This window comes from Simochromis diagramma, unplaced genomic scaffold (assembly GCF_900408965.1).
Source record: "Simochromis diagramma unplaced genomic scaffold, fSimDia1.1 OVJJ01000105.1, whole genome shotgun sequence".
NCBI classification, from domain to species: Eukaryota; Metazoa; Chordata; class Actinopteri; order Cichliformes; family Cichlidae; genus Simochromis; species Simochromis diagramma.
The window spans coordinates 604,829-629,753 of record NW_024386771.1 but is presented as its reverse complement, the minus strand read 5'-3'; the positions used below and the strand labels follow the sequence as shown (position 1 = coordinate 629,753).

Below are 24,925 nucleotides of genomic sequence, written 5' to 3'. Positions count from 1 at the left end.
TTCATTGCACTAAGTCCAGCGTTTGGGTCCTTTCTCCAACATCCCCCCACGGTCTGCCACCCAGACCGTGACAAAACCACTTCTTTAATATTTAACTCCTGTGCGATCATGTCCAAAACCTGTTGCAATTCAACCATTAGACTCTATAAAGCTAGTGTAAAGGGTCAAATTCAGTCAGTGAATTTACTCAGCATCATTACATCAAATATAAATGTCTGCTTCCCTTATATCTTCCCACTGACCATGAATGCCACAGCTGCTCTGTACCTGATCACTGTAAACTTCACCAAATCACAGCCACTAAACCAACAAATTGATAAAATCTCTCAGTAATGACAATAATATGAAAAACTTTAGCCTATTTGTGAGTTTCTGGTTTATAATTGACAACATCCATCAGGCTTCAGGTATCCAAATAGCAACACAGGGTAGCTGGAGCCTATTAAAAGGCAGGGCACATCCTGGACTGTCAAAAAATATAACAAAATATTGTTATATATCGATTTCTTCCTGGTAACAGCTGATGCTGCGGTCATGTGACCCTGCACTCTGGTTTTTACAGCAGCTTTGAGTCAGACTGTGTCAGAGTTTGCCAGCACAACCCAGGAACATGGCTTCAAAGTTTTTATGCTTCACCCTCCTCTTCATCAACATCTGCACAGCAGGTAAGATCAATACACTAATCAAACACTCACTGCTTCAGCTATCATTAAGCTTTACAGCGTTACAGCTGAATTAATGAATTCATCCATCAGTCTACTTGTTAAACTGCTGAATAAAACAAATAATTTCAGAAAGATCATTTTGCTGCTTTATTTTACTTTGCTCGTATTTAATAAATTATAAAAGTAATCTTCCTGGTCCATCAGCCGTGCCACAGGGATTTGTGTGTCCTCCTGGTCTCACACCAGGAACTATTTATATGTAAAGTAAATGTACATAAATGTTATGTATTTAACATTTAACCCTTATTAATTCAGATAAAAATCTAATTGAGATTCAAATCTCATTTGGAAGAGAGACCTGGCATCATGGCAGTAAAAGTAAAAACATATACAACACATTACAATAATTTAAAACAAATACTATATTGCATACAAAAGGGTGAAAAACTGCATTAAGAGCAACAATTAAAAACAGTCACACAGACTAAAAGAGTTTATTCTCTTGCTCCTTTAAAACTGACTTTAACTCCTACAGGGTAACCATTTCTCACAATTTCAGCTCCTTCTGCAGCATATTTAAAAGCCTTTTTACCTCATTCTTTTCTGATTTTCAGAACAATCAATTGTATCATATTGTAAGAACAAAGGCTGTATTGGTTATAGTTTTTACCCATATGAACACAGAGATAAGAGGGAATCAGCCCAAGGAGAGATTTATAGATAAAGACCAACCAAAAACCAAAAGAAAGTCTCCAGATATACAGGGATGGACATTTAGTAGCAGCATACAGAAAACAGTGATGTAGTCAATTTCCACAGCCAGTAATAAAACAGAAAACACCATGGTAGACAGTCCCCAACCTCTTCAAGTACTAGGCAGGGACATTCATGAAAAGCAGATCACCAAAATAAAGGTATAAAATAAAGAAAAAAGGTAAAAAAAAAAAAAAAAACAGTTACAAAAAGGTTTTCCTCACCAGCCTTTAAATGTGAGTTTTAAATGACAAATTCTGATCTATAATAGTATTTATAAGATGTGACCATTGAATGGTTTTAATCTTAGGAAACATAGCTAACATTCTTTGCCATTTGAGATTAACATGAGCTTGTACTTATGGGCCTGAACATCATCAAATGCAGCTTGAGTTTGTATTACTGAAGTATCTAAACAATAGATCATTGTGTCATCTGCATAAAGATCGAATGCAGCGTTTGATAAATTTTCACAAAGATGTTTTGTAGAGGAAAAAAAAAAGCAATGGTCTTAATGTGAAATTCTGAGTACATGTAGTTTATACAAAGAGATGGGAAGTAAAAATAAAGGCAAGACACTAGAAACAAACAACTCATGAAACAAAGTGAGAAGTGGTTAACGTCTCTTCTTCTTAACTGAACTCATAAAAACAGTGAGACTCCACAGTTCCCCCTTTTTTTTAACTGTACATCTGGCTAATTCCAACACGAATGAAGCTAAATGTCAATTTATATGCAGAAGACGCTCTGATCTATTTCCTTATTCTGCTTATTCCTATTCAGACTCTCCCTACAAACACACTATCCAGTCACACAGAGACTTTTCTGCAACATTGTATTATGACATTAGAACATCACGTGTTATTCACTAACAAAATACATTGTTTTGAAATGTTGCCACAACATACAGGTATGTCTTAAAGACATAAACATGTTGATCTGTTCTCTTTTATTCAGACAAACTGAGGTTTTCATATTTGAACCTCAGAAAAACTTCAGAAATATGGCATCCAACGAAAAACTGGACAGGATTTTCTCCAGTAACACTGTGAGGACTCTTGACATTTTTAACCAGGATATATCCTTCAATGTGCATATTAACATTTATTTAACTAGCTGATTTCTCAATTGGCTGGTTGTGTTAAATTCAGAGCCCAATTTAAAATCCTTCCCCTTACGTACAAGGTCTTGAATGATCAGGCCCAATTTTAAGATTAGACTTCAAAATTTTCTTTTTGCTAAAGCATATAGTTGGAGCATGATCAGGTGACCCTGAATCCTCCCTCAGTTATGCTACAATAGGTGTAGGCTGTTGGGGGATTCCCATGTGTTTATACATCACTGGTGCATTAAATTATGTCTTCCATCTTTGTGTTTTGTCTTGTGTCTCTGTGCTCTCCTTTTTTGTTCTTCAATAACACAACCTGTCATGGCAGCGCTTCTTCCTGATCCTGGTTCTGTTGGTTGTAATTGTCTTTAAAAAAGTTTTTCTTTTCAAATGTTGCCAAATTTACTCATCTTAAGATTGTTGGGGTTACCTCTGTAATATTATAAGGCAGGGAACTCGAGGGCCGGTGTCCTACAGGTTTTAGATGTGTCCTCGATCTAACATAGCTAATTTAAATGGCTGAATTACTTCCTCAACATAGCTGTGTCACAAAACGTAGGCTGCATCCTTCGGTGGCCGCATTTGATATAAATGTTAAACAGAAAACTGATTAAAAAGAAGTGTGAGAAAGTCGAGAATTTACACCAGTGTCCTGTAATATTTTAGATAGAAAGGCGCACACGGCTGAGTTTATTAAACTCCACCGACAAAGCGGTGATCCAAATCTAAAGGCTAGACCGTCCAATTTCACAACCTCGCATTTCCAGCCTTCTCGATCTTCGAAGGACCCGGCCCACGTAGACCACGAAGGCCAGGTCCTCCAAAGGATGCAGCCTACGTTTTCGGACACAACCCATATCTTGAAGTTCTGCAGAGGCCTGGTAATGAACTAATCATTTGATTCAGGTGTGTTGACACAGGATAATATCTAAAACCTGCAGGACACCGGCCCTCGAGGCCTGGAGTTCAAGACCCTTGCTATAAGGTCTGCCCTATTTTTGTGAATTGTTGTTATATATATATGAAATGTAACTGATACTCTGTTGGTAAGCTTAATGATCTGAATAAGGTGAAGCTATCATGATCATATCATTCCAACAACATGTTCTTAAAGGTTTCCCGAACTACTATAGGAGAGTGATTCTCTGATCTTTGTGTTTCAGATGGATATGAGTGTTACTCTTCAACTCGCTGCCTGTTTAACTCCACTGAGCTAAGGGACATCGAGTTCATCACCTCGTACTATTACAACAAGATAGAGTTTGTCAGGTTCAGCAGTGATGTGGGAAAGTATGTTGGATACACGGAGTTTGGTGTGAAGAATGCAGAGATGTGGAACAATGATCCTGCACTGCTCGCTGCAATGAGAGCTCAGAAGGAGACGTATTGCCAACCCAACGTTGGGATCTGGTACGAAAAAGTTCTTTCTAAGTCAGGTGAGTCAGTGTTTCTGTGACATCATGAGATCATCATATAAACTTCATCCCACTGATGTCCTGACTGAACTCTCTGCACTTAGTTTACAGCTAACACTGCTGAAGGCTTAATCTGACACATTCAGTTAAAGCTACATGTTCTCTGTAGTTCTGTTAGTTTGACAGGAACAGTCTGACCATTTCAGGCTTGTTATATTTATAAAGTCACTTCAGCTTTATTGTGTTGCAGTTTTAACTTTGAATGAAGTAAAAACATTCCTCCTCTTCCTGATGTTCCAGTGAAACCATCAGTCAGACTTCACTCCACGATGGCTCCTGGTTGTCACCATCCTGCCATGTTGGTTTGCAGCGTCTATGACTTCTACCCTAAACTGATCAAAGTGAGCTGGTTGAGAAATGGACAGGAAACAACCTCTGACATCACTTCCACTGAAGAGTTTGCAAATGGTGATTGGCTCTACCAGGTCCACTCCCACTTGGAGTACATACCCAGGTGAGTCCAGGTCAAACCTGGGACCAGGACTCTTTGTTTGCCTGGACAGTCTGACCACGTGTGCCCTCTCCTGGATAATTCCACTGTCAGCACCAAACTCCTTCAATGGTGATGTTTGAAGGGTCTGATCCTTCAGCACAGGCTGTTAACTCTGATCTTTGTCCAGGTTTTCTTCTGTGGCTCCAGCTCACTGACTTTAGTTTGAATGACCATAACATCGTCCACAGACGCAGATATTCACAGCTCAGCCTGTGAAAGCTGTTCCCTCTTCCTCATTCCTGTTAAAACTGAACCCATCCGAGGTTTCAGTTTCTGCAGAGCCGAGTGTTTCAGCAGGAACTGTGTGAAAATTGAGATCGAAAACAGGAAGTCCCCAAGATTGTGTTTAATATTGTTGAAAGTTTAAAACAGGACGATTGCTGATTCAGTTATGTGAACATTTCCATAATTTCTCTTTTCCACACCTTTGTGAGTCATGTCCATGATATAAAATGTGTTGCAGGTGATCAGGTAACCATCAGCTGATCACACAAATCAGATAAATCAGATAAATATCAGTGATGTTGGTTTGTGTTTGTGTTGAAGGTCTGGAGAGAAGATCTCCTGTATGGTGGAGCACGCCAGCCTGGATAAACCGCTGATTATTAACTGGGGTAAATACCTGTCTGTATCGACACACCTGTACACTGCCTGTGTGTCCGTTCACCTGTGTGACTCTCACCTGTGTGTCTTCAGTCCCGCCCATGCCTGAAACAGAGAGACTGATCATAGTTGGAGCCATAGGACTGATCCTGGGTCTGATCTTGTTTGTGGCTGGAGTCATCTACAGGAGGAAGAGTGGAGGTCAGATCAGCACCCACTGAAACACCAGTTTAAACCAGACTAAAACCAGTTTGTCCCAGGCGAAAACCAGGTTAGATCAGATTAAAATTAATTAACACCAGACTATAGTTGCAGCAAAGAAAAGAGAAGCTGTGACTTCCAGAAGCTAATGGAGCTCCTGAAGGGCTTCAGTTAGTCCAAAGTAAGGATAACTTGGACTGATTGGATCAGTTGGATCGTTGGGTTTAAGTTTTAGGCAAAAAACATTAGAACTGTGACGTGTCAGTTCAGCCTGAGCCATCACCTTTGACCTTTGACCCTCGTTCTCTGTGTTGCAGATACATCTTTGGCTCACAGGTTCGGTGAGAAACAGGCAGAGGACTGGAACAAGATGCTGCAGCTCTGAGCTTGTGGAGACCTCAGAAGGAGATGTTCTTCAAACCCGACTCTGAGCTCTGCTTCACAAATGTTCTGCCTAAGTCAGGTGACTCACTGTTTCTGTGACATCATCAGCTCATCACATGAAAGCTCAGGTCCTGAGGGATCAGCTCCTGACTGAACACACTGCTGATGGTTTCATCTTTATGTAAAACTTGTGTCGTCTGCAGTTCTGCTCCTTTCACAGTAAAACCGGGTGTCTCACACACAGTCCACTGGAAAAAAATATTCATAATTCAACTTCATCAGTGAGACATTAAAACTGTGTGAGGGTACCAGGTGTTTCTAGATCTGAGTGAGATTTGGTCTCATGGAGAATAACGTGTTCGGGTGTACATGTGGAGGTTTTATAAAAGCACTTTTAGTGAAGACGTCTCAGCTTCTTCTTCATGTGTTCAGCTGCCAACAGCTGGCAGTTTATTATGTGTCAAAGTTTCCCTTCTGTGTTCAGACTGTTTTTATTTTTTATGTTCCAGTGATGCCATTGGCTAGGCTTCACTCCATGACGGCCCCTGGTGGTCGTCATCCTGCCTTGGCGCTCTGCAGAGTCTACGACTTCTTCCCCAAGCAGTCCAAAACCAGGTGTTGCTCCAGGCTGCTTTGATTTATCCTCATGATTCATTTGAATAGATCATAAAAGATTTCTAGTCTTTGTGCCGGCACATCTGCTGCTACACACCAGCAGACTGTGGGGACCAGTTTGGAGCTGTTGGTTAAAGCAATACAGGTCCTGTTCTCACGATGAGCCGTCTCCTTGTTTTCTCTCTCTGTGCCCCAGGACTGATGCTGGTTCCCAGTAGTGGATCCTGATTGTAGACCTGGAGCTGGTTCTGCTTCTGTCTGATAGCTGGAAGCAAAAGCAGCAGCAGCAGCTGGCAGCTCTGTGTTTGATTCAGGCTGTTTGAGTCAGGCTGAAACTGGACTGTGGTGGATCTACTGGAGCCTCAGTGGTGGAGTCATCATATAGTGTGTGCAGAGTGTTCTCAGAGTCTTTACAGCTGTCTGACAGCAGGACAGCGAGGTGTGTACTGGGAAACTGAGTGTCTGATTGCTTTGTTTGGATGTAAGGCTGGAGGGGGCGGAGCTCTGTGGGTGTTTGTGTGTGTGACTTTCCAGTGTCATCACACACACACACACACACACACACACACACACACACACACACACACACACACACACACACACACACACAGATGGATGCAAAGATGAAACCACACTCTGAGCTGTCAGCTGTTTGTTGTATTTTCACTTCCTGATTCTTTCCTCAATAAAGCAGATTCCACAGTCATGTGATCGCTGTCTTCTTTCAAACACTGTAAAAGACGTAGGAAAGTAGTTTTCACTCTTCGTTGTGTGTCTGTGTTTAGTTAAGCTGCTCAAAAAGAAGCACAATGTGTATCCTCTTGACGGTGTTGCTCCTGGATCATCAAACTGATGCCGGTCCAAGTGACCAATCACATTGTGGTGATATTACAGTTTTGCAGTGTGTAAACACCATCACACAACACATCAAACTCTAATCCCAAAACCGCACTACAGCTCTGTAACCATAATAACGATCACATCCTAACCCCCAACCCTGACTATAAATCCCCCTTTTCCTGAGTGGACATCAGCAAGTTTTTTTCTTAATTGTAAAATATGACTATTTTTTTTAAGTCATGATTAGTTACTTGCAATGCTGAACATAGACCAGCTTTAAGTAATTATGATGATCCAAAAAAACCCCAGTGTGGTACTTATGCTACATAGTCTTTGTGAAAGGTTAGAAATCTAGTTTTAAGACATAAATATGGATTAAAATAATAGTTAAAGTCAAGAGATATAAAAACGGTGCATAAGTTATGGGGATTACAGTTCAGTTCATGTTTTAAAGCAAGTTAAAAAATGGACACCCCAGTAATATTTTTTGTTCAGATTCAGTTTTTATCTAAATACACTTGAAGTTTTATCAAACTGGATTCCCTAAAGATGCCACAATGCTCTCAGGAAGAAGCCTTATAGGGAAGCCTGCAGAATAAATCCTGTAGTTGACGCTTTAAACAAAGTATGTGAAAGAAATCTCCGTCCCGGGTCATCCGTGGATCGAGTTTCCTTCGAGACGTGGGCACCGATAAGCAGAGTTTTGTATAAGATTGAAAATTATTCAAAGTAACGCTCAGGTATGCCGTTCAGCGGGTTAGTTACAGCGCCGGGAGTAGCTTGGGAGAACAAAATGATACAGAGACTGCTTCAGGTTGCTTTCCCAAAATCGACTCAAAGTTTATTCTTTGTGCAGCAGTTTATATAGACAGACAACAAGTTTCAGTTCAGACCCTGCCCACTGGGTGGGGTGGTGTCCTTCTGACAGTTGGAATCCTTTGTTCAGACACAAAAACCAGATGGTCTTCACATAAACATCTTCTGCAAGGGAGTGATAGGTAAAAGAGTGATTTGTTGGTGTTTTCCCTCCAACTTTAGCATCCAGTTTCACACCATAAATCTTGAGTTGGCAAGGCAAGAGAAAATAACGGTTAACATAAAGAGCCTTGTTAAGTCACAGAATCTTCAGTCTAATATCATCATACAACAGTTTAAAAGAAAGGTTCGTGTGTCAGCAGGTTCTTAGTTCAAACCGGTACAGACCAAATAAGGAAACGTCCTCCTGCCCTCTGAGCAAAGAAGTATCCTTTGTGTAGATTATCAGTTCAGCTACAATTTATGGTCATCCCAGCAAAATACACTCCTAGACATAGAATACACAGTTCTTTCATTAGTGAAGTCTGAAACAAACCACCTGGCCTTTAACAAGCTCTTTTTCTAAGAGATAAAGAAGGGAGGATGGGAATAAGGAGGTGGTCTCTGTGGTATGTTCAACCTTGAAGTACCAGCCTGTGATTCTTACACATTAATTTTTGGGTCACATAGAAAGAGAAAGACAACTACTAAATGGGCCTTATTGAGTAACAGTTTTCCTGTATAATATCACTACAAAACAATATCCTGTAAATGCTACCATGGTATCAAAATATCACAACAGTATGATCCGTGCCTCTTTATTTTATTACCCAGGTGGAGTAATTGTCCTCAAAATGACTCCTATGTAAAACAGTAAAAATGACAAGATTGTTGTAAACATGTTAAGGTAAAGCATAACTTTGGAAACTGATTAAAAGAAATCAAAGTTGGTAGCTACCCTTGTTTGTAGCAGGTAAAGTGAGCTTCAAGTACAGTAGCTTTGCTAATGATGCATTCATTCATTCATTCATTCATTCATTCATTCATTCATTTATTTGTTCATTTTCAGGCACAACAAATACCTATATTGAACATAAAATGCACAAAACAAAAAACAAAAATTGCCTGAAAAAGGAGTGGGAATGGTATTTGTAACAGTGAGGTTAATCAGGCTCATATATCTTTTCAATTTATGTTTTTTATGTGTGTTTTGAGGTGAGACGCATCTACCATTACCAATGTGCACATTGTTTAATAATGGCTTTATATGAACGGTTATTTACAAGTTACTTGATATGAGTTCGAGTTTATTGTATTCAGTGATAAAAGTGATATGTTTAAAGTAACCTGAGCAAATACTGGTTTACCATAATCAGTGTGAGCAAATGTTCAGATTAGAGTGATTACTTTAGTTTTCATGTAATCTAATAAGAAATACTTTTGTCTTATTAACAAACAATAATAAATATTCAAAACAGAACGAACTGTTCATTTGTTTCTATTTTTAATATTGCAGTTTTTAAAATTTAACTCCATACAACATTTGTCAAAAACAAACAAACAACTAAAACATTTTCTTGTTTATGTGCCATGTTAAAGTTTAACTTGTTAAAGAAAACATTTTCTTAAATGCAAAAATATATAAATAATCTCAAGTCAAAGGCCAAATTCACGTAAAAATAGATATAGACACAATCACCCCAACCGGTCGCAGCAGATGGCCCCGCCCCTCCCTGAGCCTGGTTCTGCCGGAGGTTTCTTCCTGTTAAAAGGGAGTTTTTCCTTCCCACTGTCACCAAAGTGCTTTATAGTGGGTCATATGGTTATTTGGTTTTTCGCTGCATGTATTACTGTAAGGTCTACGTTACAATATAAAGCACCTTGCGGCAACTGTTGTGGTGATTTGGCGCAATATAAAGAAAATTGAATTCAAACCAGTGTAGCCGCTTAATTTTAAAAAGCTGGTTTAAGACTTGAAATCCTATATTGTAAATTTGGCCTGTGAGGTCATATAGATTCATGTGAGCACGAGTGGAGTGTGTCACTGTGGTGGCGATGTGTGTAGGTGTACCTCTGCTGTCATAGCCCTCCCCTGCACCCCCTACATCAAGAAAATGTTAAACAAACAAGGAAATAATTTTTAGAAATTAGAATAAAACTTCCTGTTCCTGCTTGCTGGACAGTCCACAGTGAGGTGCTTTATGTCTTTTTTCCATAAACAAGTCCATTCATAAGCCATATCTACACTGTGTCTTTGTGTGAGGGGGGAAATTTGTATCTTAATATTGAAATGCTGAGTACAAAGAGAGAGTGTGTTAGTATAGATGGTTATTTACTGCACAGCTGTCTGCATGAACACCAGAGAAGAACCAGATGTAAGTTTCAAACCTGCAGGCTCATTTCATGTCTGTGTACAGAGGTGCTGTGTGGACCACATTTGAACTGTTGCTTTTGTCTTCATGGACAATTTTAAACAGATGATCATTTATTAAGAACAATCATATATTTCTTACAGCAGTGTGTGACAAACTAGATATCTGTGTTTAATATAAAGTGCTGCGTGTCCATCAAACACTGAAGAGCTGCTGGATTCATTGTTTCCTCCAAATGACAGAAAAGTCATTTTCATGTGACAGAGCGACGATGCAGTGGAGTCTGTTTCTGCTTCTGCTGATGGGTGAGTGATCATTTTACCAGGGCTCCTGATTGTTTCCACCTGAAATCCTTTAGTTTGATCAGGACTCATTAAACAAATGAACTCTTACTGAGAAAATCAAGGATTGACCTGTAAACTGGACAGTTTGATGGGAACATGAGTTTCCTGCTTGTATCAGCAGATATCCAACAGTATTTCTTCTGTTTCAGGTCAGTGTGTCTTCATCACATGTCAGCTGTATGAGTACCACTTTATTAAAGAAGAGATGAGCTGGGATGAAGCACGGGCATACTGCAGAGAGAACTACACAGACCTGGCCAAAGTGTTTGACCTGACAGACATGAGAAGACTTCAAGACTCTGCACAGAGTCAAACACAAGCCTGGATTGGACTGTACAACATCACAATAGGAGACAACAGGATGTGGCACTGGTCTCTGCCGGGGGAGGAATACACTGAAAATAAGACCTGTTGGGCAGCTGGACAGCCAAATGATTATGGTGGCACCCCTGAGAACTGTGTGATGATAGAAGACAAATGGGCAGATTTTCCATGTAGTGACACATTTCAGTTCATCTGCTATAACGGTGAGAATATGTGAACAGTAATATGATAATACAATATTTAATAATGTTATAATGTAGTTTATAATCTGAGTTATATCACATGTTCTTGAAAGAGACAGTTTAAAGAATGAGAGAAATTAGTTGATAAAGATGTTTTTGTGTTTTTCTGTTGATTCGACAGAAACGATAAAAGACAACAAAACCTTTCATTTGATTGCGGAGAAGAAGTCTTGGACTCAGGCTCAGAACTACTGCAGACAGCATCACACCGACCTGGCCAGTGGACTCGATCAGATATACAGTGAAGAGTTTAAGAAGCTGCAGAAGTCTAAAGAACTGTGGATCGGCCTGTTCAGAGACAGCTGGAGGTGGTCAGATGGGAGTAACTTCTCTTTCAGATACTGGGACATGGACTCATTTAATGATGGACTAAACAACAGGACATGTGCTACGACTCTGTTAGAGAGATCAGGAAGATGGAGCTCTGCTGGATGTGACCACAGAAAGCCTTTCTTCTGCTATGATGGTGAGTTTACACAGATTTATCGCAGCTGTTTGTCCAACAGATGAACTGCTGGAGTCACTGAGAGGATTTGGGTCAGTTATCTTTTTGTATCTCGGTTGACTCCCTCTGAGATGTACAATTTAACCACACTGTTTATTAAAACTGCGGACAACCTTTAATTATTAACTGCAAAACAAATTTACTGCATGTGTACAGTGAGTCTTACTCAATGCAGACCTACTGATATTTTATATATTTAAACCTCTTCCTTCCTAACAAAGCTCTCTGTCTTTTCTCATCTTTACTATATAAATATTCATTAGAGCTATTCACCTACACAGTCACAGGTGTAACTGTCTGTTGGGTCTGTGTTTCCACAAGCCCCGCTAACTCTAGAGACTTATTCATCATGAAGAAAACAAGACAGTCGATTGCTCGATTATTTGCGCAAGGGAGGCCTCGTCTGTGTCCACCACGAAAATGACCCCCAGATCTGACCTCCTCTTGCTACCTTTTATTGGGAGACTGTTCACACAAAACACGTCAGAACAAAGCCACGCCCACATGGTCCTAAGACAAGGCATTTTATGTATATGTGTGAACTTCTGTAAGAGTGTGTGTGTGTGTGTGTGTGTGTGTGTGTGTGCGTGTGTGTGCGTGTGTGTGTCAGACCTCCTGCTGACCAAAGGGTCGTAAACCCAGGAAGCTTACATCAAAAGAAACAGATCTTTCAGATAGGATGTATCTACAATAAAACCTCCCCCGGCACAGAGTGGTTGGAGAGGCGGTCAGGATCAAAGGAATGGCTTTGATCCTACTGCTTGAACTAAGACTGTACAAATTTAAGAAACACAATGGCAACATTCAACAATTAGACTTAACAGTGTCCAAATGTTTGTGCCTGTTTGTCTTGTTTCTGTAAGTGTGGACGGTTCATGTCTGTCATTGTTCATAAAGCACAGCAAAGACTCAGAGCTCTTTGGGTTTTGTGGTGACAGATAACGTGATCCTGATCCAAGAAAACAAAACCTGGGAGGAAGCCCTTTATTACTGCAGAGAGAAACACTATGATCTGATTTCCATCACCAACCGCCAGGAGCAGGCGTGGCTCCAGGAAAAAGCAAAAGACGCCTCCACTCCTTTTGTCTGGCTGGGGCTGCGCTACACCTGCACTCTGGGCTTCTGGTTCTGGGTCACTGATGAGGTCATTGGATATAAGAACTGGGACTCTAAGAGCAAAGTTGATGTCTGTGACATGTCTGGAGCCATAAATAGAGCAGCAGGAGAGCAGAAGTGGGTCAGTAAGCCTGATGATAATAAGTTTCATTTCTTCTGTTCTAAACATTAGAACTGCACTGTAAACAGCACCAACAGCTTCTTATCTCCTTTAGGTTTTATTTAGCGCACTTTTTATTTTCCTACATCAACAAAAACTTAATTTTGTTATTGAAAAAGAATCTATTCACTATACAATGTGTAGGTTTTATTATATTGATGTTGTTGTTAAAATCTGGTGATGGTTTTATATAAAGTAATAATACATAAAGGTTATGAAGTGTTGTTAATTGAATTCACTGTTGATGAATAAACTGTTAAACCACAGTTGTTGTTTTTAATAATCAAATTACAGCATGAAACAAAGTGTTAAAGTACTTCGAGTGATCAGGAAGAACTTTATAAAACTACATATGCCCCCACCCCTGTTTTAATCTTCTTATAAATCTGTTAGTTTAAATTCACCAAAAAGTTCGGATTTCGATGGGATGGAATGGATTTTGTTCATATTTTTGACTCGTGATTTGTTTAATGTTTATACTTATAATTATGAAATGTATTCTTTGGGGTGTTTAGTTTTGAACCTTGTTCTCAGGTGTCTTACGGTTAATTCCACTCTTAGTGTTCAGCCCTCTCGTGTCCTCTGTATGTAATCCATTCATGTTTGGCTTCCTTTGTCTTGTCTGCTGTCATTTTGTCCACCTGTGTCTCATTCTCCTCAGGTGTCTCCACTTTCCCTGATCACACTTCTCTGTATATGTATGTATATATGTATGTATATGTATAGTCAACAACTAAACAGCTAGATTTTTATACCTCGGTCAGCTTCTGTATATCTGCACGTGGCTCTTCATAAGTGAGACAGCCATAGTCTCTCTCTCTCTCTCTCCCTCTCTCTCACACACACAAAGACACACACACTGTTATAGTCAAATTGTTGAATGTTGTCATTGTGTTTCTTAAATTTGTAAAGTCCTGGTTCAAACTGTGTGATCAAACACTTTACCTCTCCCCAGCCTGTCGAGGTTTTGGGGGAAAGCTGTAGTGTTTTATCACAGACGCATCCCATGTGAAGGTCTGTTTCTTGTGTTGTAAGCTTCCTGCTTTTATGATCCTTTTGGTGAGCAGGAGGTCACACAAACGCACCCCCGTGACACACACACACACACACACACACACACACACACACACACACACACACACACACACACACACACCATTTGAAACATGATATAAGTTTTAACTGAAGAAACAGCATCAGTGAAGAAAAACCACAGACCAGGTAAACACATCAAATAAATACAGAAGATAACAAGGCAAATTATATTAAATAATAGAAAATAATTCAAATAGGGAGTGTAAGCAGAGCAGTTGTTGAGAAGAGAGTTTTGGTTAATGATACAGCAGCAGATCCCAAATTAGCCAACAAAACAGCGCAATGTCAGGAACATCTGCAAACTGCAGTATGACTTGCCGCTGCAGTTGAAGGGCGCACACAAAGTGTTGTGTTGTTGGTCAGTTCACTCTGAAGTCTGACTATTAACCAATGAGAACCCACAGAGTCACAGGTGCCACGCCCCTTTAAGCACTGAGAAAAGTTCCTTTTAAAGTTTTAACCATGACTTTTAACTAATGAAATCAACAAGTGACATGTACTGAACATCCTGATGCAGTCATGTGACAAGTAAGTGACTCTGGGAACTCATGACATCATTTCCAAAATGGCAGCACACCTGGGCAGTTCATGTTCCCACTTAGCCAATTTTAGAAATCTAGTTTCCTCTTAACAAAAGTAAGTTTGAACCCACTCAGCATTCGTATCCTTTAATGTGTGGCTGATTTATCCTCATGACTGGAAACTTGGTTTCCAAAACCGCGTCCTCTTTTTCCACGAATTTGAAGGATGGGTCAGATGTGTCCTTTGTGGCCCATCATATCCCAGAATTCATAGCGCAACCCAGCCAATTCGAGTTTCCAACAATGGCGGCTACTACTAAGTTTTAATATTACTCATATTACTCTTTCTGGGTCACAAAATAAACTTTTAACATATTTTCTGGCGAGAATGTGGGTGTGTGAACTTCAAATATCTACTTGGTTTATCAAGACATCACATATTTGCAAAAGTGCTCTGACGTTTTCGGAGACGTCTGTTACCCACCAGCTTGATAGCTAGCCAGGGGGTTCAATGGTGACTCGAGCTGGCGAGAGCAGCGGACTCCTGGCGTGTGTGAATGTGTGTGTGAATGGGTGGATGACTGGATATGTAAAGCGCTTTGGGGTCCTTAGGGACTAGTAAAGCGCTATATAAATACAGGCCATTTACCATTTTATTTATTTCATCATTTTCAGACCCCCGCTGTCTTTCGCTACTCAGGTTAAAAATGACATATAAGTCACTCGGAAAACTTAAAAATGTAATTGTTTGGCTTTTTTCAGTGTTTTTGTTTGTTCTGGAGTAAATCGGTTTGGCTGAGATCAAAGTTATTAGATTAGATTAGGTAAAATAAAACTTTATTAATCCATCGGGTGGGTTCCTCCGGGATTTTCACACAGCTGAATAAATGTTAAACAGAAAACTGATTAAAAAGAAGTGTGAGATGGTCGAGAATTTACACCAGTGTCCTGTAATATTTTAGATAGAAAGGCGCACACGGCTGAGTTTATTAAACTCCACCGACAAAGCGGTGATGCAAATCTAAAGGCTAGACCATCCAATTTCACAACCTCGCATTTCCAGCCTTCTCGATCTTCGAAGGACCCGGCCCACGTAGACCACAAAGGCCAGGTCCTCCAAAGGATGCGGCCTACGTTTTCGGACACAGCCCATATCTTGAAGTTCTCCAGAGGCCTGGTAATGAACTAATCATTTGATTCAGGTGTGTTGACACAGGATAATATCTAAAACCTGCAGGACACCGGCCCTTGAGGCCTGGAGTTCAAGACCCTTGCTATAAGGTCTGCCCTATTTTTGTGAATTGTTGTTATATATATGAAATGTAACTGATACTCTGTTGGTAAGCTTAATGATCTAAATAAGGTGAAGCTATCATGATCATATCATTACAACACCATGTTCTTAAAGGTTTCCCAAACTACTATAGGAGAGTGATTCTCTGATCTTTGTGTTTCAGATGGATATGAGTGTTACTCTTCAACTCGCTGCCTGTTTAACTCCACTGAGCTAAGGGACATCGAGTTCATCACCTCGTACTATTACAACAAGATAGAGTTTGTCAGGTTCAGCAGTGATGTGGGAAAGTATGTTGGATACACGGAGTTTGGTATGAAGAATGCAGAGATGTGGAACAATAATCCTGGACAGCTCGCTGCAATGAGAGCTCAGAAGGAGACGTATTGCCAACCCAACGTTGGGATCTGGTACGAAAAAGTTCTTTCTAAGTCAGGTGAGTCAGTGTTTCTGTGACATCATGAGATCATCATATAAACTTCATCACACTGATGTCCTGACTGAACTCTCTGCACTTAGTTTACAGCTAACACTGCTGAAGGCTTAATCTGACACATTCAGTTAAAGCTACATGTTCTCTGTAGTTCTGTTAGTTTGACAGGAACAGTCTGACCATTTCAGGCTTGTTATATTTATAAAGTCACTTCAGCTTTATTGTGTTGCAGTTTTAACTTTGAATGAAGTAAAAACACTCCTCCTCTTCCTGATGTTCCAGTGAAACCATCAGCCAGACTTCACTCCACGATGGCTCCTGGTTGTCACCATCCTGCCATGTTGGTTTGCAGCGTCTATGACTTCTACCCCAAACAGATCAAAGTGAGCTGGTTGAGAAATGGACAGGAAACAACCTCTGACATCACTTCCACTGAAGAGTTTGCAAATGGTGATTGGCTCTACCAGGTCCACTCCCACTTGGAGTACATACCCATGTGAGTCCAGGTCAAACCTGGGACCAGGACTCTTTGTTTGCCTGGACAGTCTGACCACCTATGCCCTCTCCAGGATAATTCCACTGTCAGCACCAAACTCCTTCAATGGTGATGTTTGAAGGGTCTGATCCTTCAGCACAGGCTGTTAACTCTGATCTTTGTCCAGGTTTTCTTCTGTGGCTCCAGCTCACTGACTTTAGTTTGAATGACCATAACATCGTCCACAGACGCAGATATTCACAGCTCAGCCTGTGAAAGCTGTTCCCTCTTCTTCTTCCTCATTCCTGCTAAAACTGAACCCATCCGAGGTTTCAGTTTCTGCAGAGCCGAGTGTTTCAGCAGGAACTGTCTGAAAATTGAGATCGAAAACAGGAAGTCCCCAAGATTGTGTTTAATATCGTTGAAAGTTTAAAACTGGACGATTGCTGATTCAGTTATGTGAACATTTCCATAATTTCTCTTTTCCACACCTTTGTGAGTCATGTCCATGATATAAAATGTGTTGCAGGTGATCAGGTAACCATCAGCTGATCACACAAATCAGATAAATCAGATAAATATCAGTGATGTTGGTTTGTGTTTGTGTTGAAGGTCTGGAGAGAAGATCTCCTGTATGGTGGAGCACGCCAGCCTGGATGAACCGCTGATTATTAACTGGGGTAAATACCTGTCTGTATCGACACACCTGTACACTGCCTGTGTGTCCGTTCACCTGTGTGACTCTCACCTGTGTGTCTTCAGTCCCGCCCATGCCTGAAACAGAGAGACTGATCATAGTTGGTGCCATAGGACTGATCCTGGGTCTGATCTTGTTTGTGGCTGGAGTCATCTACAGGAGGAAGAGTGGAGGTCAGATCAGCACCCACTGAAACACCAGTTTAAACCAGACTAAAACCAGTTTATCCCAGGCGAAAACCAGGTTAGATCAGATTAAAATTAATTAACACCAGACTATAGTTGCAGCAAAGAAAAGAGAAGCTGTGACTTCCAGAAGCTAATGGAGCTCCTGAAGGGCTTCAGTTAGTCCAAAGTAAGGATAACTTGGACTGATTGGATCAGTTGGATCGTTGGGTTTAAGTTTTAGGCAAAAAACATTAGAACTCTGACGTGTCAGTTCAGCCTGAGCCATCACCTTTGACCTTTGACCCTCGTTCTCTGTGTTGCAGATACATCTTTGGCTCACAGGTTCGGTGAGAAACAGGCAGAGGACTGGAACAAAGATGCTGCAGCTCTGAGCTTGTGGAGACCTCAGAAGGAGATGTTCTTCAAACCCGACTCTGAGCTCTGCTTCACAAATGTTCTGCCTAAGTCAGGTGACTCACTGTTTCTGTGACATCATCAGCTCATCACATGAAAGCTCAGGTCCTGAGGGATCAGCTCCTGACTGAACACACTGCTGATGGTTTCATCTTTATGTAAAACTAGTGTCGTCTGCAGTTCTGCTCCTTTCACAGTAAAACCGGGTGTCTCACACACAGTCCACTGGAAAAAAATATTCATAATTCAACTTCATCAGTGAGACATTAAAACTGTGTGAGGGTACCAGGTGTTTCTAGATCTGAGTGAGATTTGGTCTCATGGAGAATAACGTGTTCGGGTGTACATGTGGAGGTTTTATAAAAGCACTTTTAGTGAAGACGTCTCAGCTTCTTCTTCATGTGTTCAGCTGCCAACAGCTGGCAGTTTATTATGTGTCAAAGTTTCCCTTCTGTGTTCAGACTGTTTTTATTTTTTATGTTCCAGTGATGCCATTGGCCAGGCTTCACTCCATGACGCCCCCTGGTGGTCGTCCTGCCATGGCGCTCTGCAGAGTCTACGACTTCTTCCCCAAGCAGTCCAAAACCAGGTGTTGCTCCAGGCTGCTTTGATTTATCCTCATGATTCATTTGAATAGATCATAAAAGATTTCTAGTCTTTGTGCCGGCACATCTGCTGCTACACACCAGCAGACTGTGGGGACCAGTTTGGAGCTGTTGGTTAAAGCAATACAGGTCCTGTTCTCACGATGAGCCGTCTCCTTGTTTTCTCTCTCTGTGCCCCAGGACTGATGCTGGTTCCCAGTAGTGGATCCTGATTGTAGACCTGGAGCTGGTTCTGCTTCTGTCTGATAGCTGGAAGCAAAAGCAGCAGCAGCAGCTGGCAGCTCTGTGTTTGATCCAGGCTGTTTGAGTCAGGCTGAAACTGGACTGTGGTGGATCTACTGGAGCCTCAGTGGTGGAGTCATCATATAGTGTGTGCAGAGTGTTCTCAGAGTCTTTACAGCTGTCTGACAGCAGGACAGCGAGGTGTGTGCTGGGAAACTGAGTGTCTGATTGCTTTGTTTGGATGTAAGGCTGGAGGGGGCGGAGCTCTGTGGGTGTTTGTGTGTGTGACTTTCCAGTGTCCAGCGTGTAAACACCATCACACAACACATCAAACTCTAATCCCAAAACCGCACTACAGCTCTGTAACCATAATAACGATCACATCCTAACCCCCAACCCTGACTATAAATCCCCCTTTTCCTGGGTGGACATCAGCAAGTTATTTTCTTAATTGTAAAATATGACTATTTTTTTAGTCATGATTAGTTACTTGCAATGCTGAACACAGACCAGCTTTAAGTAATTATGATGATCGAAAAAAAACCAGTGTGGTACTTATGCTACATAGTCTTTGTGAAAGGTTAAAAATGTAGTTTTAAGACATAAATATGGATTAAAATAATAGTTAAAAAGTCAAGAGATATAAAAACGGTGCATAAGTTCTGGGGATTACAGTTCAGTTCATGTTTTAACGCAAGTTAAAAAAATGGACACCACCGTAATATTTTTTGTTCAGATTCAGTTTTTATCTAATTACACTTGAAGTTTTATCAAACTGGATTCCCTAAAGATGCCACAATGCTCTCAGGAAGAAGCCTTATAGGGAAGCCTGCAGAATAAATCCTGTAGTTGACGCTTTAAACAAAGTAGTGATCCGTGCCTCTTTATTTTATTACCCAGGTGGAGTAATTGTCCTCAAAATGACTCCTATGTAAAACAGAAACAATGATAAGATTGCTGTAAACATGTTAAAGTAAAGCATAACTTTGGAAACTGATTAAAAGTAATCAAAGTTGGTAGCTACCCTTGTTGGTAGCAGGTAAAGTGAGCTTCAAGTACAGTAGCTTTGCTAATGATGCACAAATGGTATTTGTAACAGTGAGGTTAATCAGGCTCATATATCTTTTCAATTTATGTTTTTTATGTGTGTTTTGAGGTGAGACGCATCTACCATTACCAATGTACACATTGTTTAATAATGGCTTTATATGAGCAGTTATTTACAAGTTACTTGATATGAGTTCGAGTTTATTGTATTCAGTGATAAAAGTGATATGTTTAAAGTAACCTGAGCAAATACTGGTTTACCATAATCAGTGTGAGCAAATGTTCAGATTAGAGTGATTACTTTAGTTTTCATGTAATCTAATAAGAAATACTTTTGTCTTATTAACAAACAATAATAAATATTCAAAACAGAACGAACTGTTCATTTGTTTCTATTTTTAATATTGCAGTTTTTAAAATTTAACTTACATACAACATTTGTCAAAAACAAACAAACAACTAAAACATTTTCTTGTTTATGTTTAAGTTTAAGTTTTTAAAGAAAACACCTTCTTAAATGCAAAAATATATAAGTAATCTCAAGTCAAAGGCCAAAGTCAATTAAAAATAGATATAGACACAATCACCCCAACAAACAAGGAAATAATTTTTAGAAATTAGAATAAAACTTCCTGTTCCTGCTTGCTGGACAGTCCACAGTGAGGTGCTTTATGTCTTTTTTCCATTAACAAGTCCATTCATAAGCCATACATACACTGTGTCTTTGTGTCAGAGGGAAATTTGTATCTTAATATTGAAATGCTGAGTACAAAGAGAGAGTGTGTGTTAGTACAGATGGTTATTTACTGCACAGCTGTCTGCATGAACACCAGAGAAGAACCAGATGTAAGTTTCAAACCTGCAGGCTCATTTCATGTCTGTGTACAGAGGTGCTGTGTGGACCACATTTGAACTGTTGCTTTTTTCTTCTTGGACAATTTTAAACAGATGATCATTTATTAAGAACAATCATATATTTCTTACAGCAGTGTGTGACAAACTAGATATCTGTGTTTAATATAAAGTGCTGCGTGTCCATCAAACACTGAAGAGCTGCTGGATTCATTGTTTCCTCCAAATGACAGAAAAGTCATTTTCATGTGACAGAGCGACGATGCAGTGGAGTCTGTTTCTGCTTCTTCTGATGGGTGAGTGATCATTTTACCAGGGCTCCTGATTGTTTCCACCTGAAATCCTTTAGTTTGATCAGGACTCATTAAACAAATGAACTCTGACTGAGAAAATCAAGGATTGACCTGTAAACTGGACAGTTTGATGGGAACATGAGTTTCCTGCTTGTATCAGCAGATATTCAACAGTATTTCTTCTGTTTCAGGTCAGTGTGTCTTCATCACATGTCAGCTGTATGAGTACCACTTTATTAAAGAAGAGATGAGCTGGGATGAAGCACGGGCATACTGCAGAGAGAACTACACAGACCTGGCCAAAGTGTTTGACCTGACAGACATGAGAAGACTTCAAGACTCTGCACAGAGTCAAACACAAGCCTGGATTGGACTGTACAGCGAGCCAGGAGACAACAGGAGGTGGCACTGGTCTCTGCCGGGGGAGGAATACACTGAAAATAAGAGCGGTTGGGCAGCTGGAGAGCCAAATGATAAGAAATACCCTGAGAACTGTGTGATGACAGTAGACAAGTGGGTAGATGTTCAATGTAATCGCACATTTCAGTTCATCTGCTATAACGGTGAGAATATGTGGACAGTAATATGATAATACAATATTTAATAATGTTATAATCTAGTTTATAATCTGTGTTATATCACATGTTCTTGAAAGAGTCAGTTCTAGGAATGAAACAAATTAGCTGATAAAGATGTTTTTGTGTTTTTCTGTTGACTCGACAGAAACAATGAAAGACAACAAAACCTTTCATTTGAATGAGACGTCTGTGACCTGGACTCAGGCTCAGAGCTACTGCAGACAGCATCACACCGACCTGGCCAGTGGACTCGATCAGATATACAGTGAAGAGTTTAAGACGCTGCAGAACTCTACAGCCTCGTGGATCGGCCTGTTCAGAGACAGCTGGAGGTGGTCAGATGGGAGTAACTTCTCTTTCAGATACTGGGACATGGACTCATTTAATGATGGACTAAACAACAGGACATGTGCTACGACTCTGTTAGAGAGATCAGGAAGATGGAGCTCTGCTGGATGTGACCACAGAAAGCCTTTCTTCTGCTATGATGGTGAGTTTACACAGATTTATCTCAGTTGTTTGTCCAACAGATGAAATGCTGGAGTCACTGAGAGGATTTAGGTCATTGTGTTTCTTCAGCCACTTATTTCTGCATGTATGTTGAACTTCTGTCAGAGGTGAAAAAGTTTAGCTGATGGTTGGAACAGAGATTTCTCTGTAGAGCGACTGATTCGTCTGAAGAATCACTGAAATGTTTTTTCTTTGTTCTTTGTCTAAAACTGGACCTACCATACCGTATCATAGTCCTGGGTCTTTGTCCGGGTTTTGTGTTTATTATGGTTTTATGACTTGTTCTTTTGGATTTCAGGGATTTGCATATTCTAGCTTTGTATGAGTTCTTAAAATTGCTTTTGAGATTCCAGTATTTACATTTTTAGTACTATATTTCTTGTTTTTCATGTTTGTTCCCACCATTTCCAGTCGGTCCAATAACCTACCCAGTTATTCTTTCAGTCCCTTTCTGTTCTCTTTGTGTTCTGTCTCTGTGGCTGTTTACTAGGGGTGGGTTTTTATAATCGATTCATCGATTAAAATCGATTCTGGCTTGGATAACGTAAAATCGATTCATTAAAATCCTGAATCGATTTTTTAATATAAATTTATTTTGCCCGAAATGCCAGAATCTCTGGTGACATCTCACAAAATTTCAACAACCACCAAACAGTTAAGACAGTAAATGAGAGCAGGTACACGGATTCTGCACATAGACTTAAACACACAGCGTGACCCGCGGATCAGAATCAGTTAGATGTCGCCTTTCTCACAGTCGGGGCTGAAAGCCGACAGCTCGCTGACTCTGATCTGTCGGCGGGTCCGCGCTGTGTGTTCACGCCCTTTATGCGCTGATTCTAAAGCTGTTGGTTTGATGTCTCTCCAAACAATACTGACCGAACCAGCAGCAAAAGAAGATCCAAACTACGCTTCACATAAACATCGTCATGAATTCACTCTGACTTTTACTGTTTTGCTTCCATCGCGATGCGCAGCTCTCTCTCTCTCTCCCTGTCTCTCTCTCCCTCTCTCTCTCTCTCTCTGTACTTCAAGAACAGTTTCCCTTTCTTCATTATTCGCTTGCTTGTTACGCACCAGTCTACTGTTGTTTACAACGCTGTCGGCCGCTGTTTTTTTCCCTTTTACATTCTTCCGAAAAGAAAACCTCATTTCTGCTGTTCAATACTGAACAAATTTAAACTTTTTAAAATTATTCAAAATCCAAAATGCTTAGCCGTGTCTCTAATAAAACCGCTGTAACGTCAGAGGTGATGTTTATATGTTGATTAATGGTTTTCTTTCGTTTTTGATGTACTGCAGAATATTTTTATAAAATCCCAGGCCAGGAAAATCACCTTCATGTTTTTCTGTGTTTTATCTTCAGCTACTTTGACACAAAGGCATCTGCTGTGACGCTTACACCTGTGATAAAGTCTTGCGTGTGTCAGCTTCCTTTTTATTGATACAAAAATATGTAAATGTACTGATCTGAATTATATTTCTGACTGTCAAAATTTCCCAGATTTAAATCGAATCAAATCGAATCAAATCGAATTAAATCGAATCGTGGATCGAATCGATTCGGGACCGTGTGAATCGGAATTGAATCGATTCTAGAAATCAGTGACGATACCCAGCCCTACTGTTTACGCTTTTAGTCCCATCCCTGTGTTTTCTGCCTGTGCTGACTTCAGTTTTGCTTCCTTTATCCCAGTGTGCTGCCATCTTGCTTTGTATATCTGTTTTACCTTGGATCTTTCAAGTTTCCAAGTTTTTCCTTTGTTTGTTTAGTATTTTGTTTGACATATTTTGTTCCAACAAATAAAGCTGTTTCTTTCGAAGCTGCACAAGTGCACAATGGCATTCAGCTTTAACTCATTTTCATGTTTTCTGTGATTTTATGGCAGATAAACTGATTTTGATCAGCCAAAACCAAACCTGGGAGGAAGCCTTGAATTACTGCAGACAGAAACACAATGACCTGGTTTCAATCAGGAACTCTGAAGAGCAGAGATGGGTCCAAGAAAGAGCCAAAAACGCCTCGACTCCTTTCGTGTGGCTGGGACTGCAGTACAGCTGTGCTGCACGTTTGTGGCCTTGGGTCACTGATTATGTAGTGTGCTATGAGAGGTGGGCTTCAGGGGGAAGGACTGAAGCCTGTGGCATGTCTGCAGCCATGACCACAGGAGGGCAGCACGAGTGGGTCAGTCAGAGGAAAAATGAGAGATTTAATTTTATTTGTATAAAACACTAAAGTTTAAACCTAAAGTCACTTCTTAGCTGCACATGTAGATTTTCTGGGGTGAAATCTGTGTTTCTGCTCAGTGTTTACAGTCTCTGGGTTTGAAAATGACCAACAGAATGTTACCTGCAGGTTAGATATTTGCAGAGAGCAGTCTGTGTTTCATGTCCTCTCCTTTACCAGAGTCAGGAGCATCTTGGTTTCTTCCTTCATTGTTGCTGGATTGGTTCATTATTAAACTGTAGCAGGATGTTTGTTGTATTTAGTTCAGATAAGGTGAAGGTTTTAATGTTTCTGCTTCATGTGCTGTAAATCTTTGTATCGCACCATTGTATCCTCAGCTTGAATTACAAAGCCTGTCACTAAAAGCAGGTAAAACCATGTTTGTGTCATGACTCCATATGAGCTCTATAATCTGATCTTGTGTTCATGAAGACAAATAAACCTTCATTTAACCAAGTCTGTCACTGTTACAGCTTTCACATTAGCTAATGCAAACAGCG

General features: G+C 40.3%; 3 protein-coding genes and 1 long non-coding RNA gene across 6 annotated transcripts; 3 read left to right on the top strand and 1 right to left on the bottom strand.

Moving 5' to 3' along the window:
• The first annotated feature begins 539 nt into the window (after positions 1–539).
• LOC120738205 (H-2 class II histocompatibility antigen, E-S beta chain-like) lies at positions 540–19,233 on the top strand. The gene is made up of 8 exons (XM_040039373.1): positions 540–665; positions 3,690–3,962; positions 4,242–4,455; positions 17,426–17,493; positions 17,576–17,683; positions 18,001–18,147; positions 18,578–18,680; positions 18,877–19,233. The coding sequence occupies exons 1-8, from the start codon at positions 611–613 to the stop codon at positions 18,896–18,898; spliced, it is 990 nt and encodes a 329-aa protein (XP_039895307.1). The 5' UTR covers positions 540–610; the 3' UTR covers positions 18,899–19,233.
• LOC120738166 (macrophage mannose receptor 1-like) lies at positions 10,200–13,086 on the top strand. 2 transcript variants are annotated; one of them, XM_040039299.1, is made up of 5 exons: positions 10,200–10,307; positions 10,487–10,609; positions 10,798–11,175; positions 11,336–11,680; positions 12,658–13,086. In XM_040039299.1, exons 1-5 carry the CDS (start codon positions 10,223–10,225, stop codon positions 13,005–13,007), a joined length of 1,281 nt encoding a protein of 426 aa, XP_039895233.1. In that variant the 5' UTR covers positions 10,200–10,222; the 3' UTR covers positions 13,008–13,086. The 2 variants fall into 2 exon arrangements, with proteins under 2 accessions (XP_039895233.1, XP_039895243.1); XM_040039309.1 differs by having other exon boundaries at positions 10,253–10,307; positions 10,448–10,609.
• Positions 15,125–16,730, bottom strand: LOC120738341. The gene is made up of 3 exons (XR_005696954.1): positions 16,596–16,730; positions 16,550–16,554; positions 15,125–15,135 (listed from the first exon to the last, which is right to left on the bottom strand). It is a non-coding gene; the product is annotated as an uncharacterized LOC120738341 (long non-coding RNA).
• A 1,534-nt stretch (positions 19,234–20,767) lies between the features above and the next one.
• LOC120738188 (macrophage mannose receptor 1-like) lies at positions 20,768–24,881 on the top strand. Of its 2 annotated transcripts, none has more exons than XM_040039347.1 (5): positions 20,768–20,811; positions 20,991–21,113; positions 21,302–21,673; positions 21,834–22,178; positions 24,088–24,881. In XM_040039347.1, exons 2-5 carry the CDS (start codon positions 21,044–21,046, stop codon positions 24,432–24,434), a joined length of 1,134 nt encoding a protein of 377 aa, XP_039895281.1. In that variant the 5' UTR covers positions 20,768–20,811; positions 20,991–21,043; the 3' UTR covers positions 24,435–24,881. The 2 variants fall into 2 exon arrangements, with proteins under 2 accessions (XP_039895281.1, XP_039895272.1); XM_040039338.1 differs by having other exon boundaries at positions 20,772–20,811; positions 20,952–21,113.
• Positions 24,882–24,925: the final 44 nt, after the last annotated feature.

What these genes read in the sequence shown, in the direction of transcription:
- LOC120738166 (XM_040039299.1), top strand. Translation starts at nt 10,223, where the DNA reads ATGCTGAGTACAAAGAGAGAGTGTGTTAGTATAGATGGTTATTTACTG. An exon ending in GTTTCTGCTTCTGCTGATGG is followed by an intron (nt 10,610 to 10,797) that starts GTGAGTGATCAT and finishes CTTCTGTTTCAG; the next exon opens with GTCAGTGTGTCTTCATCACA. An exon ending in GCCTTTCTTCTGCTATGATG is followed by an intron (nt 11,681 to 12,657) that starts GTGAGTTTACAC and finishes TTGTGGTGACAG; the next exon opens with ATAACGTGATCCTGATCCAA.
- LOC120738205 (XM_040039373.1), top strand. Translation starts at nt 611, where the DNA reads ATGGCTTCAAAGTTTTTATGCTTCACCCTCCTCTTCATCAACATCTGC. An exon ending in AAAAGTTCTTTCTAAGTCAG is followed by an intron (nt 3,963 to 4,241) that starts GTGAGTCAGTGT and finishes CTGATGTTCCAG; the next exon opens with TGAAACCATCAGTCAGACTT. An exon ending in AAATGTTCTGCCTAAGTCAG is followed by an intron (nt 18,148 to 18,577) that starts GTGACTCACTGT and finishes TTTATGTTCCAG; the next exon opens with TGATGCCATTGGCCAGGCTT.
- LOC120738188 (XM_040039347.1), top strand. Translation starts at nt 21,044, where the DNA reads ATGACAGAAAAGTCATTTTCATGTGACAGAGCGACGATGCAGTGGAGT. An exon ending in TCAGTTCATCTGCTATAACG is followed by an intron (nt 21,674 to 21,833) that starts GTGAGAATATGT and finishes TTGACTCGACAG; the next exon opens with AAACAATGAAAGACAACAAA. An exon ending in GCCTTTCTTCTGCTATGATG is followed by an intron (nt 22,179 to 24,087) that starts GTGAGTTTACAC and finishes ATTTTATGGCAG; the next exon opens with ATAAACTGATTTTGATCAGC.